At 36.0% G+C, this 16,568-nt stretch overlaps 1 protein-coding gene across 1 annotated transcript in view; it reads left to right on the top strand.

Annotated features, from left to right (window-relative positions):
• Positions 1 to 16,568, top strand: part of PIBF1 (progesterone immunomodulatory binding factor 1) — a 163,086-nt gene that overhangs the window by 34,088 nt on the left and 112,430 nt on the right. The window contains exons 7-9 of the mRNA XM_081130745.1: positions 3,136 to 3,244; positions 3,491 to 3,672; positions 5,222 to 5,347. Coding sequence (XP_080986871.1) covers positions 3,136 to 3,244; positions 3,491 to 3,672; positions 5,222 to 5,347 — 417 coding nt within the window. The remainder of the gene's footprint in view (positions 1 to 3,135; positions 3,245 to 3,490; positions 3,673 to 5,221; positions 5,348 to 16,568) is intronic.

Below are 16,568 nucleotides of genomic sequence, written 5' to 3'. Positions count from 1 at the left end.
AACTTTAATGCAAATATAAACATGTTAACTGTTGTCAAATGTAGATAGCAAGTTCGTGGGTGCTTTGCTGTATCGTGATTTTATAATTTTACACGAAAAACCATAGCAAAGGGAGCATGATTATTATCTTATGACAGTAAAAACATTTACATGTAAAAGTGCAAAATGCTTAAAGTAATATATACCAAAATATAATACTGATAGTCATCTTAGTGGGTTTATGGATGATTGTTATTTTTTTAACTTGTGATTTGCTCACTTTTCTCAATGAACATAATACTTTGTTAACTAGAAGAAGAAAAATCCTTTTAAATGAGCTATTGATTATATGGAACCAAAAAAGACCCAGAATAGCTGCAGCCATCTTGAGAAAAAAGAACAGAGTGGGAGGGATCACAATACCGGATATCAAACTGTACTACAAAGCCATTGTAATCAAAACAGCCTGGTTTTTGTACAACACCAGACATATGGATCAGTGGAACAGAACAGAGTCGCCAGAAATAGACCCACGCCATTATGGTCAGTTAATATTTGACAAAGGAGGCAAAAGCACACAATGGAGTAAAGACAGTCTCTTCAATAAGTGGTGCTGGGAAAATTGGACAGGTACATGCAAAAAAATGAAACTAGACCGCCAATTTTCACCATACACAAAAATAAACTCAAAATGGATAAAATACTTAAATGTAAGTCACGAAACCATAAAAATCCTGGAGCCCGGCCGGGCGTGGCTCAGTGGTTAAGCGTCGACCTAGGATCCAGGCGATCAGGGTTCGATTCCCAGTCAGGGCACATGCCCAGGTTGCGGGCTGCAGCCGATCAATGACTCTCTCATCATTGATGTTTCTGTCTCTCTCTCTCCCTCTCCTCTCCTCTCTCTGAAATCAATAAAAAGATATATTTAAAATAAAAAAAAATCCTGGAAGAAAACATAGGCAGTAAAGTCACAGACATCCCACGTAGTGGAATTTTCACTGATACATCTCCTAGGGCAAGAGAAACAAAAGAAAAAATAAACATATGGGACTACATCAACTAAAAAGCTTCTGCACAGCAAAAGAAAACAGCCTCAAAATACAAAGGAACCCCATAGCCTGGGAAAACATATTTGCCAAGGGTGTATCTGATAAGGGGCTAATTTCCAAAATGTACAAAGAACTCGTACTACTCAGCAAGAGGAAGACAAACAACCCAATTAAGAAGTGGGCAAAGGACCTGAACAGACACTTCTCCAAAGAGGATACAGATAGCCAAGAGACATATGAAAAAGTGTTAAACATCGCTAATCATCAGAGAGATGCAAATTAAAACCACAGTGAGGTATCACTTCACACCTGTCAGAATGGCTGCCATCAACAAATCAACAAACGACATGTGCTGGCGAGGGTGTGGAGAAAGGGGAACCTAGTACACTGCTGGTGGGAATGCAGACTGGTGCAGCCACTATTGAAAACAGTATGGAGGTTCCTCAAAAATTTTTTAATGGAGCTGCCTTTTGGCGCAGTGATCACACTTCTAGAAATATATCCTAAGAATCCTGAAACACTAATCAGAAAGAATATATGTACCCCTATGTTCATAGCAGTGCAATTTACAATAGCTAAGATCTGGAAACTGCCCAAGTGCCCATCAGTAGATGAGTGGGTAAAAAACCCATGGAATACTGATATTTACACCATGGAATACTACGCAGCTGTAAAGAGGAAGGATCTCCTACCACTGGGATCAGTATGGAAGGACCTGAAGAATATGCTAAGCGAAATAAGCCAAGTAGAGAAAGACAAACATGGCATGATGTCACTTATACGTGGAATCTAAAGAACTTAATAAACTGATGAACAGAATAGATTCAGTGACATGGAAGCATGGATCAGACTGACAAATCTCAGAGGGATGGAGGAGGGTGGGTGGGTGGAGTGGGAGAGATTAACCAAATAATTTGTATACATATATGCACAACCCAAGGACACAGACAATGGTGTGGAGACGGACTGGGGAGGAGGGGTGGAACGGGTCAATGGGAAGAAAACGGGACATCTGTAATATTTTAAACAAAAATAAAAAATAGTCTGGCCGAGCGTGGCTCAGCGGTTGAGCGTCGACCTAGGATCCAGGCGATCGGGGTTCGATTCCCCGTCAGGGCACATGCCCGGTTGCGGGCTCGATCAATGACTCTCTCATCATTGATGTTTCTATCTCTCTCTCTCCCCCTCCTTTCCTCTCTCTGAAATCAATAAGGATATATTTAAAAATGATGAGAGAGTCATTGATCGAGCCCGCAACTGGGCATGTGCCCTGACAGGGAATCGAACCCCGATCGCCTGGATCCTAGGTCGACGCTCAACCGCTGAGCCACGCCCGGCCGGGTGGAGATATATTTAAATAAATAAATAAATAATGAGTTATTGAAAATCAATGAAAAGTAAAACATTTTTTAATAGCCCTCTTCGTGAAAATACCAGGTAGGTAGATGAAATAAAGTGCAAAGGAACTGATTCTGACTGAATAAGGTAACTTAAGAGAAAGAAATTTCTCTGCTCATTTAAAAAAAAAAACCATGTTATAAGTATGGTTCAGTTCTTGCTCTTACTGTTGGGGGGAAAGAGCTAGTCTGAATATGGAAATTAGAATCTCTGGGTAAGTATAAAGAGTTTGTGAATGAAAGTATCACAAGAGCCCTGCCTGTGTATCTGCTATGCAGTCTGAGTGATGAGCTAAGCCTTTTTGACCCTGAACTGAAAGCTCAGAGGCATGTACAAATTTTTTTTAAATGTTGGCTTCAAGGTAAGATTGAAGATGATTAGTGAAAAGATACCAGAATGTACCTGAGAAAGTTAAATTATTTACTTTACTGACTGGTGTGGTTGTGGTTTACATATTTATTTTTTAAAGATGGTAAATTCTTATATATGTATCTGAACAAGGTCTTGAACAGTGTCCTAAATTTGAAAAGCAGATACCCTATTGTTTATTGCATGGCACTGAAGCCTCACTGCTAGCATCTCTGTTCCGTTTCCTGGAACATAGTCAAGACTTTTAAAATACTCATTATAAAAAGGGATGTAAATTTTATATGTATATTTTAATTTTATTTAGTAAAAATAAATAAATAAATGTATTTGAATTTTTTAGTGAACGTGATGCACTTGAACAGGAAGTAAGCGAGCTAAGGAGAAAACATGAAATCCTTGAAGCCTCTCATATAATTCAAGCTAAAGAAAGGAGTGAATTATCAAAAGAGGTAAACTTCTAGAGTTGTTTTTTATTATACAGTGATTGTGGACATAGGGCAGGATTGTGGGAGGGATATTTTTTCCTTTTTGATGTAGTTTCCAGAAAGAAGGGACATTAGTAGCTGTGTTTGGATGAAAAATGGCAAGGTAAGAATTAGCCCTTTTATGTGGTGAGCGAAAGCACAAAGACAAGCCAATAACACAGTAAACTTGAAAGTAGGGTGCCATCGCTCTGAGCACATGCGCTCGCGCAGGTCGCCGCCTTGCAGCAGACCACGACGCTGCTGCAGAAGGACAAGGAGTACCTCGGCCGCCAGAACATGGAGCTCAGCATCCGCAGCGCGCACGCCGAGGACCGCCTGGAGCGACTGCAGGGGCAGCTCGAGGAAGCCAAGAGGGCCAGAGAAGAGATGTATGAAAAATACGTGACGTCCAGGCAAGATTTCCGCTATTTTACTTTTAAATATTAGCTTACCAGTTACCCACAACCTTTGCACCAACCTATTTTACATATAAGTAGATATAAAATAACACCAGCTTTTTTTTTTTAAATATATCCTTATTGATTTCAGAGAGAGAAAAGGAGAGGGAGAGAGAAAGAGGGAGAGATAGAAACATCAATGATGAGAGAGTCACTGATCGGCTGCCTCCTGCACGCCCCCGACTGGGGATCGAGCCTGCAACCCGGGCATGTGCCCCAACCGGGAATCGAACCCCGCTCGCCTGGATCCTAGGTCGCTGCTCAACCGCTGAGCCACGCCCAGCCAGGCAACACCATCTTCTTTGAAGGAGCTCTTTCCCTGGAGAAGAATAATTTTTTTAAGGTCTGTACGATGATGTTAAGATAATAGTTCATTTTGTTCCCTTAGAAGATGTTCTCAGTCTGATTTTTTCTGAAGTCTTTTTGGCTTTTTCAACAACCAAAAGCCTATTTCTTTTAAGTGGGAGTGTATACATAGACTGCAACTATTTTTATTTACTTTATTTCTTACAACATAACCTTTCCGATTCCCTATGACTGAGATTTCTATGTAAGTGTTTTTTAAAGAAAGTATATAAGTATCTCTATAGAGGTATCTCTGAAGAAAATCTAATCATGAGGAGACAGTGCTGTATACTGTTTGAAGAATCAGGCTCTGGACTCAGACCCCTCTATTTCAATTCTGTCTTTTCAGCTACATGTATAAGCTATTAGAGTTCCCTTATACTAATAGTCCTTATAACCCTTGAGTTATTTATTTTTAATAGCACATCAAAAACTAAAACAAATTCTAAATATTATCCTCCAAGACTTTACACATTCATACCTTTTTCCTTAGCCTATGGTATTTTTCATCTGTTTGTGCTCCTGCTAATACCCTGTGTAATGCTTTGACTTTGCTGAGAGAGCACAGTGGATATAGTTGTGCTTTGAAGGAAAAGTTTTCTAAAAACTCAGAATCATTTTGTTCTTCTATTTTTTATTACAGGGTTGGGGAAAAGTAGATTTACAATTGTTCATATGGAAAATAATACAGTAATTAGTAAATTATTGAATAAGTAATTTAAGAATAAACTCTGTGTTTTGTGTACTCACAACTGTAAACCTACTTTTGCCCCATGCTGTATTATTTGTCTATCAGCTTATAGCACGCCAGCTTTATTTCTAAATGAAGGCCATTCCGTATGTATCTGTTTTCAAATTTCTAGTCATGTACATTAAAAAGTATTAGTAAAATCCTCTTGAAGATGAATAATTATTCAAATTGAGTTAACTAACATTTTATATAGTAATTAAGCCTTAAAGACAGAATGTTTAAAAGGATATCTTAGATGGAACTAGTTGGAACAGTATTTTTAGGAACTACAAAACGTTATATGTATCAGCTGTTTTTCAAGCAGCATTGTATTTAGACGGTATTTGACATATTAAAATCTTACAAGAAGGGTAACACCTATTTCTTTTACAAAAATAAATTCATGGGCATTCCTTTGATTTCTTGCAGAGACCATTATAAAACAGAATATGAAAATAAACTACATGATGAACTAGAACAAATCAAATTGAAAACTAATCAAGAAATTGATCAACTTCGAAGTGCCTCTAGGGAAATGTATGAACGGGAAAACAGGTAAAAAAAAAAAAAAGTAGGAAATTTGTGCAATATTTCTTTTCTCTTTATTTGAAACTTACAGTTTTATTGAAATTAAACTTTATTTCTGTGACATAATGTCTTTTTTTAATGCATTAATGAAAATTTGTCATAAATCTAAATATAAGTATAATAGAACATTGAAGTTCTAAGATCTTTGATAACTAGCTTAGAACATGGTTTATCAGACCTTAGGCCTCTTTACTGTGGTATTCCCTTTATCCCTTTATTACCCTCGTAACTTGTCTTTTTGCCTTTACCTGCTAAAATCTTCAGGAAATTTTTAAAAACTAGAGTAATATGAATTATTGCATATTCCTCATTTAGCTGCTGGTCCTGAAAGACATCATGTTAAATAATCTTGAGGAAGGATTCTTTTTATTCATGCAGTTACTTTCAGATCAATATATAGTAGGTTCCTTAGTGATTGGCAATAGTAGGAGAAAATAAATGCTGCTTATTTCAATGGCATGTATTTTTATATGCCATCATTATATGTCATACGGCTTTTCAAAGTGTATATTATAGTGGGAAAATTATTTTTAAATTGACTTGTTATATTAGTTTATCAGCATGATTTGAGTGTATGATATTTTTACCTTTTCCAACAAAAGCAAGACTTTAAATCAGACTAAAGCTGATGTTAGAAAAGTTTACATTTGAGCTCTCAGAACAATAAATTTACTTATTTAGAAAATATTTATTGAGACCCACCATATGTGAGATACATGCTAGATGCCATAGACAAAGCTGCCAGTCTAATGCAGGATAAAGAAAAAATGTTAAGTATGATGATAATGGAGAAAACAGAGGATATGCAGGATGAGACCACATACACTCGAGGTATATCTAACCTAGCCTTGGGAGGAATCAGGGAAGACTTTGGGAGGGAGAAATACCCGTCTTAACACCTACATGATGACAAGAGTAAGACTGTAGGGAAGGAAATTGGCGGGATAAATGTACAACATGTATAAAAACCTTGGAGGCAAGACAAAAATGAAACTTTTGAGCAAACAATATAATTGAGTAGGGCTGGAGTGTAGAATAAGGAGCAGGGAGTTGTAAGAGATGAAACAGAAGAGGGAAACCAGTCCAAATACTGTTTAAGACCAGTGGGGAACGACTGAGAAATTTCAAGAATATGCTTGATATGATCAGATTTTATATAACAAGACCACTCTGCGATGTGGAGAATAGATTGAAGAAGCAGAAGGCTGTAAACAGGCCACTTCTAGAGGTTGTTTTGATTAGCACGATGAGAAGTGATGACAGAACTGGATTAGTAGCAGCAGGAATGGAGAGAAATGGGCCAGATTGGAAAAATGTTCAGTAGGTGGAACCAAAACAAGGTTCAGTTACTAGATTGGATTGAAGAGTGATAAGAAGTTAAGGATGTCACCAGGTTTCTTGCTTGCTTGCATGCTTTCTTATATAAGTTTCAGGTGTACAGCATTATAATTTGACATGTGTATGCACTACAAAGTTATCACCCCCAAAAATCTAGTTACTATTCATCATTCACCAGATTTCTTGATTGGGCAACTGTGTAGATGGTGATGCAGTTTTTAAGACATTAGAAGACAAGGCTTTAATTGGTAAACATGATAAATTTAGTTTCGCTTCATTTGAAGTATATGAAATAGGCAAATAGAAAAGTTGACTATATATGGTTCTAAATTACAGGAGAAAGATCTAAACATGAGATAGACCTGTGGCATAGATGTTATTGTTTCTGTTTTACAAATATATACTTTTAGTCCTGTGGCTCAATTCTGTTATGGATTTATAAAGGCTTTTATTAATCGACTTAATAACCTTAAAATTTATGGAATTGTAACATGTATGATTATTTCCAAACAATCCACATTAGCCACATAAACTTTGATATGTAATCATTTTGAGAATTTCCTGATTTCTTAGTTTTTTGTTGTTGTTTTTAAAAAGTCTTTTAAAATGCATCCTATGGTGACATAAATTTAGGTAAATTAGCACCTATTCTCAAAGATAGTTGGTAGAGGTAGTTGTGAAACAGCTGACCGAACCATTTCTGGAAGCTGGGAAGCTGAGAAGCTGAAAGGTTCCCTTTTCCCCACTGTTCTGACTCCATATCTACATCAAAATGGACACCACCTAATCAGGAGATTGCTGGGATTGGGGCTGCTGTCCTGCAAGCCCCCTTAAGTCACAGGAACCTCATGAACGACCTCATGAATTTTAAAGCTACAGTGGACAGTTGCCACCAGGTGGTGCTAAACTACAACCTGGTCCAAATGGCTTTGAATTGCACAAGGACTCCTAGCCAGCTAGTGGTATAAGTTTACCTTTGTCAGTTTATTAATGTCACAATAATCCAACCCAGTATTTTATGTGGCTGAATCTTTTTGAATCAATTTTCTCATTCTGTCAGGATTTAACTGTAGTTACAGTTTATGCCCCACTAGCCTTTTACAGGGTTGAAATAAATTATAAATTATTTCTTTAGAAATCTTACAACTTAAAAATAACTAAGGAAATGATCTTAGTATTCCTTGTTTATAAAACACAAGATTTAGTAAACACAAGTTTATGCATTTAGGTATTTTTATATCTGGACAAATTAATTACTTGCCTTGGACTTGGATATATAATTGTGTCAATTGTATTTTATCAGAGTGTGCTGTTACAATCTGAATTAAATGCATGAAATACTTATACTTGCATATTTGTACTTAATCTCCTTACCTCGCCCCCAAAAAACATTTTTAGAAGAAAGTTAAAATATAAGATTAGAGAAATATATTTTTCCTCTGGTTTGCTTTTCATACATTGAGGGATATTAAGAGAGAGGCTTTTTTTTCTCTTACATGTGGGAAAGAAAGATGAAACTCATGCAATTCAATCTTGGTATCTGCCCCTGCAGTCGATCATACTTGTGAAGTTAAGGGGTTGAGAGGGAAGAGGAAAAAACTATAAGAGATAAAGACTTGAGAAAAAGCAGAGATAAGCAAAGAAAGAACTTGGGTATTTGGGTACGTCAAACATACTATACAGTAGTTCCCCCCTTATCTGCAGGGAATATGTTCCAAGACCCCCAGTATCTACTGAAACTGCAGCTAGCACCAAACTCAATATATGCTTTCTTCCCCCCCATACATACATATCTTTTCACTTAAAGGAAGCATTTTACAGTTTTTCTTTGGCATATTCTAATTGCCAGCATCACTACTCTCGGGCTCTGGGGCCATGACTGTAAAATAAGGGTGAACACAAGCACTGTTACACTGTAACAGTGAATCTGATAACCTAGAGGGCTACTAAGCAACTAATGGGCAGAGAGCATATACAGCGTGGATATACTAGACAAAGGGATGGTTTACGTCCCTGGCCAGATGGAGCAGGACAGCATGAGGTTTCATCTTGCTACTCAGAGTGGCACACAATTTAAAATTTATGAACTGTTTATATCTGGAATTTTTCATTTAGTATTTTCAGACCACAGTTGACTGTGGGTAACTGAACCGTGGATAAGGAAGGACTGCTGTCATTGAGGTTATAGCATGTATGTATGCTTTGGATCAGTATGTGAATTAGATTTCTTGTCTTTTTCTGTACTTTATAGTTGCTTTAAAATGCCACTTTGGAGGTGTGGAAAATATGACTGAAACTTACTCTGGTGGTGAGATTTATTACATAAATAACTTCCTGCTTAGTAGATATTATATAACTTGAATGTACAGACCCTCTTACACATTTTGGAGGAAAAGAATTACTCATTGAATGGGGAGTATATTATGAAAGAGGTTTGGAGCAAAAGACTAAACTTAAATTCTAGCTCTACCTTATTAGCTGAGTGAATATATGACTTAAGATTCCTGAAGTTTAATTTCCTCTTATATAAAATGAGCTAATAATACTATTTCACAGGATGACCTATAAGGTCTAAGTGAGATAATATATGTGAAAAGACATTATAATTATAAAGCTATATATAAATGGTAGTTGTTTTGATACCTTTTGCCTATGTGCAATACATAAAAATTCTTTTGCCATTGTGTTGACAATTTAAGTAAAGTGAGTGTTACATAAAGGTCAATTGATAGCATTATGGAACTGTTTATCATCATTAAAAGGCACTATTACAAAATGTGTAATTCTTAAGTATTGATCTCCGAAGCATTTAAATCGTTTCTTGATGACACAGTGTAGACAAAGAGGGTCTGCATCCCTTTTTTTCCATCTAAATTTCTGCATAAAATAGCTAACTATCTGTTCTTAATTAATACTGTGAGATAATAAAGTAAGGGGAGATAAATTTAGCTGATTATTTAAGTTTTTCCAGGCAGTAAAACTACCCTTACCTAAGGTAATCTCACTGTTGTAAACACAGAAAGAACTATCTACGTAGCAATACTGTTAAAAGTTTAAGGATGAATTTCTTAGAGGAACTCATTACGCTCTTGATGCTGCACAGAATGTGGAAATTCAAATTGCTTTACAATTATTTGTAAAGAAGCAGTAGGGAAAAGGAGGTTGAAAATATGCTTTTAAGTGTAATTGGTATTGCTTTGGTGATTTTTATTTTCCCACCAATTTCATTAAAAACCATCTTGATCATAATTTTTCATCTTCCAAAAGTACTCAAGAAGAAACGTTATGACATAGGCTTGAAATTTGTGTAGAATCTTAGAGTGATATTAAACACCTTTGAATCATAAATCTCAGTTTATTTACAAAGGTTAGCTGAGTATACATAATGCATTACAAAAGGTGAATTGGAACTCTAGTGTATAGAGTATCCATTTCTCATTTAAAAAGTGTGTGTCCTCGTTAGTGTTTAATCAAATTTCTCTCATTCATATCTTACCAAATACCTGTACAATTTTTAAATTTTTTGAATGGAAAAGTTTAAGAATATTCTACTTTGCCCTTTGTTAGATTATTCTGAAAGTATACCTCTTCCAATATCTTAACTTTTGTAATAATTGTAAATGAAATTATATTAGCTATCTTTTATTAAGAATATTTTTATGCCTGTAGGTGATTACCTCATGTGTTTACTGCTTCATTAATAATATTTGAGTATTTCAAGGTTTATAGAGTGTTCCAGATATGAAGTAAGGTGAGTTCAGGTTAAGAAAAACTTGGATTTACTTGCGTTGCATAGTTAATGCATTTTACTAGTCATAGAGAGCGGTCGGGGAGGCTGATAAAGTACAGAAGGGTCAGATTTTAAAAGACCCTGTTGTCAGTGGGGAATTTGGGGAAGTTTTATAGTATAACAGTGACGTGATATATATATTTTTTAATTGTGGTGGCAATGTGGGGTGGATTATCGTTGAAAAGGGAATGAGGCAAGGAAATTGGTTAGAAGACCATTGGATAGATTAAATGAGGATGAGAAATGGAAAAGAGAAGAGCTGAATCTAAAGAATATTTAGGCAGTAGAATTGGCAAGACCTGGTGATTGACAGGAAGTGTACATCAGGAATGACTCCAGCTTTCTAATGTACTAGTCTCCGAGACATGGATGACAAGGTGTGGCCATTAACTCAAGGTTGCACACAAGATTTAGAAAGGAAGATAACAATTCATTTCTGATCTTTTACAGACTTAGTAGCTCTGACCAAGCCCAAAAGTACTTGTCTAAGATTACATGGTTTATTACTAGAAATTTTTCTCTACTATGCCCTAGATATTACTTCTCTCAGCTCTCAGAGTACCAGCAGCCTTCTCTGTTTTCCCCAGGTACTCTTACAAAGTTGATCATTTTCTTTCTATACAATAAGAAATCTTGGGAAACACTGTCCTAATGATCATTCTCTAAATGAATACCTTTATATTTTTTATTTAGCTTTTCATTATTTAGATTGCAAACTAGCAATAACCACTATTTATTACCCAATAAATACCTATGATGCATTGTGTTATACTCAGCGCTTAACATACATGGTAGAAAGGGTTAAATGGGATATTTTATGAGGTTGTAGGTATTAGTATCCCCAGTTTACAAATGAGGAAACTGCCAGGGTGTGATTTGCCTATGATTACAGACTTTAATTGGTTAATCTAGATCATCTGACTACAATGCAATGCAGACTTCCATTTTACTAATCAAGGATATGAAAACAAACAAAAGATTTATCAAAACTGTAATTTTTGTGATAATTTAATCAGAATTCTTGAGAAGATCTCTTAAGAGAGTTTACAAACCCCACTTCATACTTGAGGGCTGAGTGTAGATCACCAGAATTTTGTAACAGCATTTGTAATTTTGAAAATTAGTCAAAAGGCCTTTCTTTTTCTATAAAATGGTATCTTTTTTTGACAGAACCTACATGTCTGACCCTGCTCTTCTAAGGCCCGTACTCTCTACTTGTAACTGGAGCCCATCCTCTCTCCTGCTCCATGACACAACTCCAGCAGTCCTCCCTTTGTCTCCTATATTGGCAAAATTTTACCCTTTCTTCTAGATAATTTCAACTGTATACAAATATGTTATTTTTCCCATCTTTAAAAAGCCTTTTTTAAATCTCCGCTTTCCCGTCTAGGCACTACCCCATTTCTTTGCTCTTGTTTGTGGCCAGATTCCTGCAGAGTTTTATGTACTCATTCTTTACTACCACTCTCCCATTTTAAAAAATTTTCTATCAAGCTTTTGCCCCACTGCCACCCCATACCACTCCAACAGAGCTGTTCTTATAAGCCCCCAGAGACCTCCATGTTGTCAAAAATCTAATGGTCAGAATCTCAGTTCTCATCTTACTTGAACTATCAGCAATATTTAATACAGTTGATCATTCCCTACTCCTGGAAACCTATCTCCTTGGCATCTTTTGCAGCCCCTCTATCTTATTTCCATTTGGTTATCTAATAAGCATCTTAAATTTAATACGTTTAGAAGCAAACTTCTGTCCATCCAGCCCTGCTCTGCCTTCAGTCTGACCCAGCTCAGTTAAAGACAATTCTATTTGCCTGGCTGGTGTGGCTTAGTTGGTAGGAGCATCATACCATGCACTGAAGGTCATGGGTTCAGTTTCCGGGTAGGACAAATACCTATGTTTCGGGTTTGATCCCCAGCTGGGGCACATACAGGAGACAACCGATTGATGTATTTCTCTCTCTCTCTCTCCCCCTTCCTCCCTCTCTGGAATCAATAAAATAAAATTTATTTTTTAAAAAAAAAAAGACAACTCTATTCTGTTTAGACCAAAAACCTTCAAATCATCTTTAACTTCTTTCTTTTTCACATTCTATATTTTATTCATCAGCAATCCTTTTGGTTGTGTCTTCAAAACTTATCTCTTACCATCTCACAGATACTTCCTTGGCCCAAGCTACCATTATCTCTTACTTTAATTACTGACAGAGCCTCTTTTTTTTTTTCCTCACTTATTTTAAGCTTTATTTATTTATTTATTTTGATGTATCTTTATTACTGAAAGTATTACAGATGTCCCTTTTTTCCCCCATTGATCCCCTCCACCTGGCATCTGCCCCTGCCCTTTGCCCCCTCCCCCCAGCCTTCTCCACACTCTTGTCTGTGTCCATGGGGGAGAGATTAATCTCAGCTCAGTTTCTATTAAACATTGATTCAGATCGGATCACTCCTCTGCTCAAATATAAAGGCTCCCTGTCTCACTCAGTAAAAATGCAAATGATTATAATTAACTGTGATACTTTGTGATCTGCTCCCAGTTCCCCCATCCTCACTTTACTACTCTATTGCTGTCACTTGCTTAGTCACACTGCCTCTTGTTCCTTTAACTGTTAGGTACATTTCTCACCTCAGATCCTCTGTATTTACAGTTCCCACTGCTTAACCCTTCACTCCTGGATACTCCTAGAGCCCTGTTTCCTCACTTTCTGCAAGTCTTCAGACATCCCCTGTTCTCCAATGTCTTTCCTGACCATCCTACTTAAAATTGTGAAATCTACCCAGCTGGCATGGCTCAGTGGTTGAGCATTGACCTATGATCCAGAAGATCGAGGTTCGATTCCCAGTCAGGGCATAAACCCAGGTTTTGGGCTCGATTCCCATTAGAAGGTGTGTAGGAGACATCCAGTCAATAATTCTCATTATTGATGTTTCTATGTCTCTCCCTCTGTCTTCCTCTCTAAAATCATTAAAAACATTTTAAAACGTTTTTTAAATTAAAATAAGTAAAATTGTGAAATTTTCCACAGCCTCCTCACCCTTACTGCCCACTAGCCCCTCCTCTCTTAATTTTTCTCCTGAGCACTTAGGACCCACTAACGTACTTTTGGTTTCTTTTCTACTAGAATGTAATTTTCATGTGAGTAGGGATTTTCACCTGTTCAGTGCCAGATTCCATGTACCAATGTCTGGTACACAGTAAGTGCTCAATAAATACTTGTAGAATGAAAGAATAAATTGGTTCTACTTTGAAAAATCTGGTGACTATTAGTTTAGATGCAAACATGCACAAATATTTGTAATGAGATGAATTTGATGAGAACCAAGCACCAGATTCGCCTAGTTTCATTTTAATATATTACATTTTATTTTACCAGCTGCTTTTTAAACCTCAACACATTAATGGATTTTAAACAAGTGTTTTGGTGCTTCAACTTTTCATTATTTTTTTTAACCACAATTTGGGTTAGATAGTTATCTACTTTTGGCCCAAAATTTCACATTTATAAAATTTTTAAAAATCTGGCACCAACTTAATAAAGGGATAGGAAAGTATGGCATGTTCAGTCATTAGTATCCTCAGAAAGTTTCTACTCTTAAAATGCATAATATCCCCTAGACATTGTGTTAAATAAAATTTCCACTTAGCTTTTTTTAATGTCCTGTTTTCAACTGAGTTAAAGGAAAAATTGTCAGTCATTGATTATATGACAGTAGATAATGCACTTGTAACCCCTCTATTTTATACCACCTTAAAAACAAAAGCATCAGATATGGAAATGAGCAGTTTTATTTCATTCAGGAAGAAAAATCTGAAGGTATGAGTGATTAATTCAGATGTTTTCCCTGTGAATATGCTTGTTATGTAAACAGTCTGTTTCACTTGCATTTTGTTCCAACTGGAAAACAAATATTCGCTTTTATTAACCAAAAATATTTTACATGGAGGCAGAAGGAGAAGAATGGGTAGCTTAGTTGTGCCTGCTGAGCTCGTCTGACAACCATGTTTTCTTCACTATTTATTCTTGGTAAATTTCTAATTCTGAGGCATTCGTGATATTTATTCAAGCTCTGATTTGTTCCTGTTAGAATTTCAGTAGTTCCTAAAGTTTTTCTCATTCATCTACCATTTTTCTTACCACTTTTCAAGTGTAAATTTAGATCTGGCATATTGGCACCTTGAAATTTATCTTCTAGTAGCAAGAAAATACATTCCACCCTGTACAGAAGTTTGTTGTTGTATGTCTTGTACTGAGGTTTCCAGGCTCTGGTTGTGAGTTTCTTCTGGATAAACTTAGGTGTATGAAGTCATCCCTGCATAAATATACTAGATTACATATGAAATACATAGATTTTATTGCAATATTAAAATTCTTTTTTAGAGAAATAATTATAACATTCTTGTTTGAATGTTATAATTTGAGTGACGATATTGCCCAGTTGTTTGTCCATGAAAGTTCTGGTTTATGCCTGTTTCTCTGGCATGATTATTAAGAGCACCCTCTTTCACTCTAAAAAATACCTCAAGTTGGAAAGTACTTTATTTGGGCACTAGTTATAATATTAGCATACTCACTTTCCTCTTACATTTTACATAAAATTGGTAAGATTTCATTTCCCTTTTCTGTCATCTTTCCTCAGTCTACCTCCCACACACAAATATAGGATGGATGGGAGAGATAAGTATGTGTATGGCAGATGGCGTTTGTAGGAAACAACGTGAAAGAATAATGAAAAAGTTTCAGAATCAAATGTTCGCTTTCTAAAAGCGTTTTTAAGGATGAAATACTTGGGTTTTCTTGTATTTCAAAACATTTGTTATAATGTTGGCCAATTGACCAGCTTCCCACACCTTTCTCTGTTATTATAATTCAAACTTTAGCTTCTATATATTGCTCGTACATGCTGCACATAGTTCCTATCAATTTTTCAACTTTGTCTTTTGAAGAACATTTGAATTCTTGCTATTCTTTAACTGTATTTTGTTACATTTTCTAACGCATTTAACATTTAAAAGTAGATAATTTATTAGTCTTATAGCAGTTATGCTTTTATCTATGACCAGAATACAATCCATCTGGTATTTTTCAAACCAGTCTAAGTTTGAAACATCATGGCCTATGAAAACAAGTGTATGCTATATTCACAGTTCTTTCAAGACTTATTTTTGATTTAACATCTATATGTGCGATGAGATGATTTACGATATAAATCTCATAATGACAGAATTTCCCAAGGTGAAATCTTCTCTGAAACAAAGGAAATCTTAGAAGTAATTACATTTTTTAAATTTTATTAATTAATTAATTAATTTTTATTATTATTATTATTTTAATATATCTTTATTGATTTCAGAGAGAGAGATAGAAACATCAATGATGAGAGAGTCGTCACTGGTTGGCTGCCTCCTGCACGCCCCCAACTGGGGATTGAGCCTGCAACCCGGGCATGTGCCCTGACAAGGAATCGGACCTCGACCTCCTGGATCCTAGGTCGACACTCAACCACTGAACCACACCTGGCTGGGCACAAAGGAAATCTTAGTATGATGAAGAGAGTGTGACTTTAGAACCAGACAGTTTGGGTTCACATTTGGTCTCCATAGCTTACTTCTGTGTGACCATAGGCAAATACTTCTCTGTTTCAGTCTTCTCATTTGTAAAATGGAGGTAATGATACACCCTACACTTTGTGGGGTTGTTGTGAAGGTTAAATTATAACATGTTATCATAACATATAATATATTATTACAAATAATAAAAGAGTTATTATTTAAAGTACCTAGAATAGTTTCTAGCACATGGTAAGCACTCTGTGTTTATTACTCTTATTGTCAATGGAAGAATAGTTCAGTTTATCTCTCTCAGACTTAATTTGAAACATTAAAGTCAGTTGATAATATTAAAGAAAGTATCTCTATGTGTTAAAAGGAATTATGCAGCTTCTTATTTATATATGCACATTGTGGGCAGGGCTATGAAGGTGCCCTGATCAGGAGAATGAGTTTACACAGAAATCTTACCAGCAAACACTTATTAGAGGACTTACTGGTAGAAGCTTCAG

This window comes from Miniopterus schreibersii, assembly GCF_964146895.1.
Source record: "Miniopterus schreibersii genome assembly, chromosome: 2".
Lineage (NCBI taxonomy): Eukaryota > Metazoa > Chordata > Mammalia > Chiroptera > Miniopteridae > Miniopterus > Miniopterus schreibersii.
Note: the sequence above shows the minus strand (reverse complement) of the source record. Positions and strands in the feature narration are given on the sequence as shown.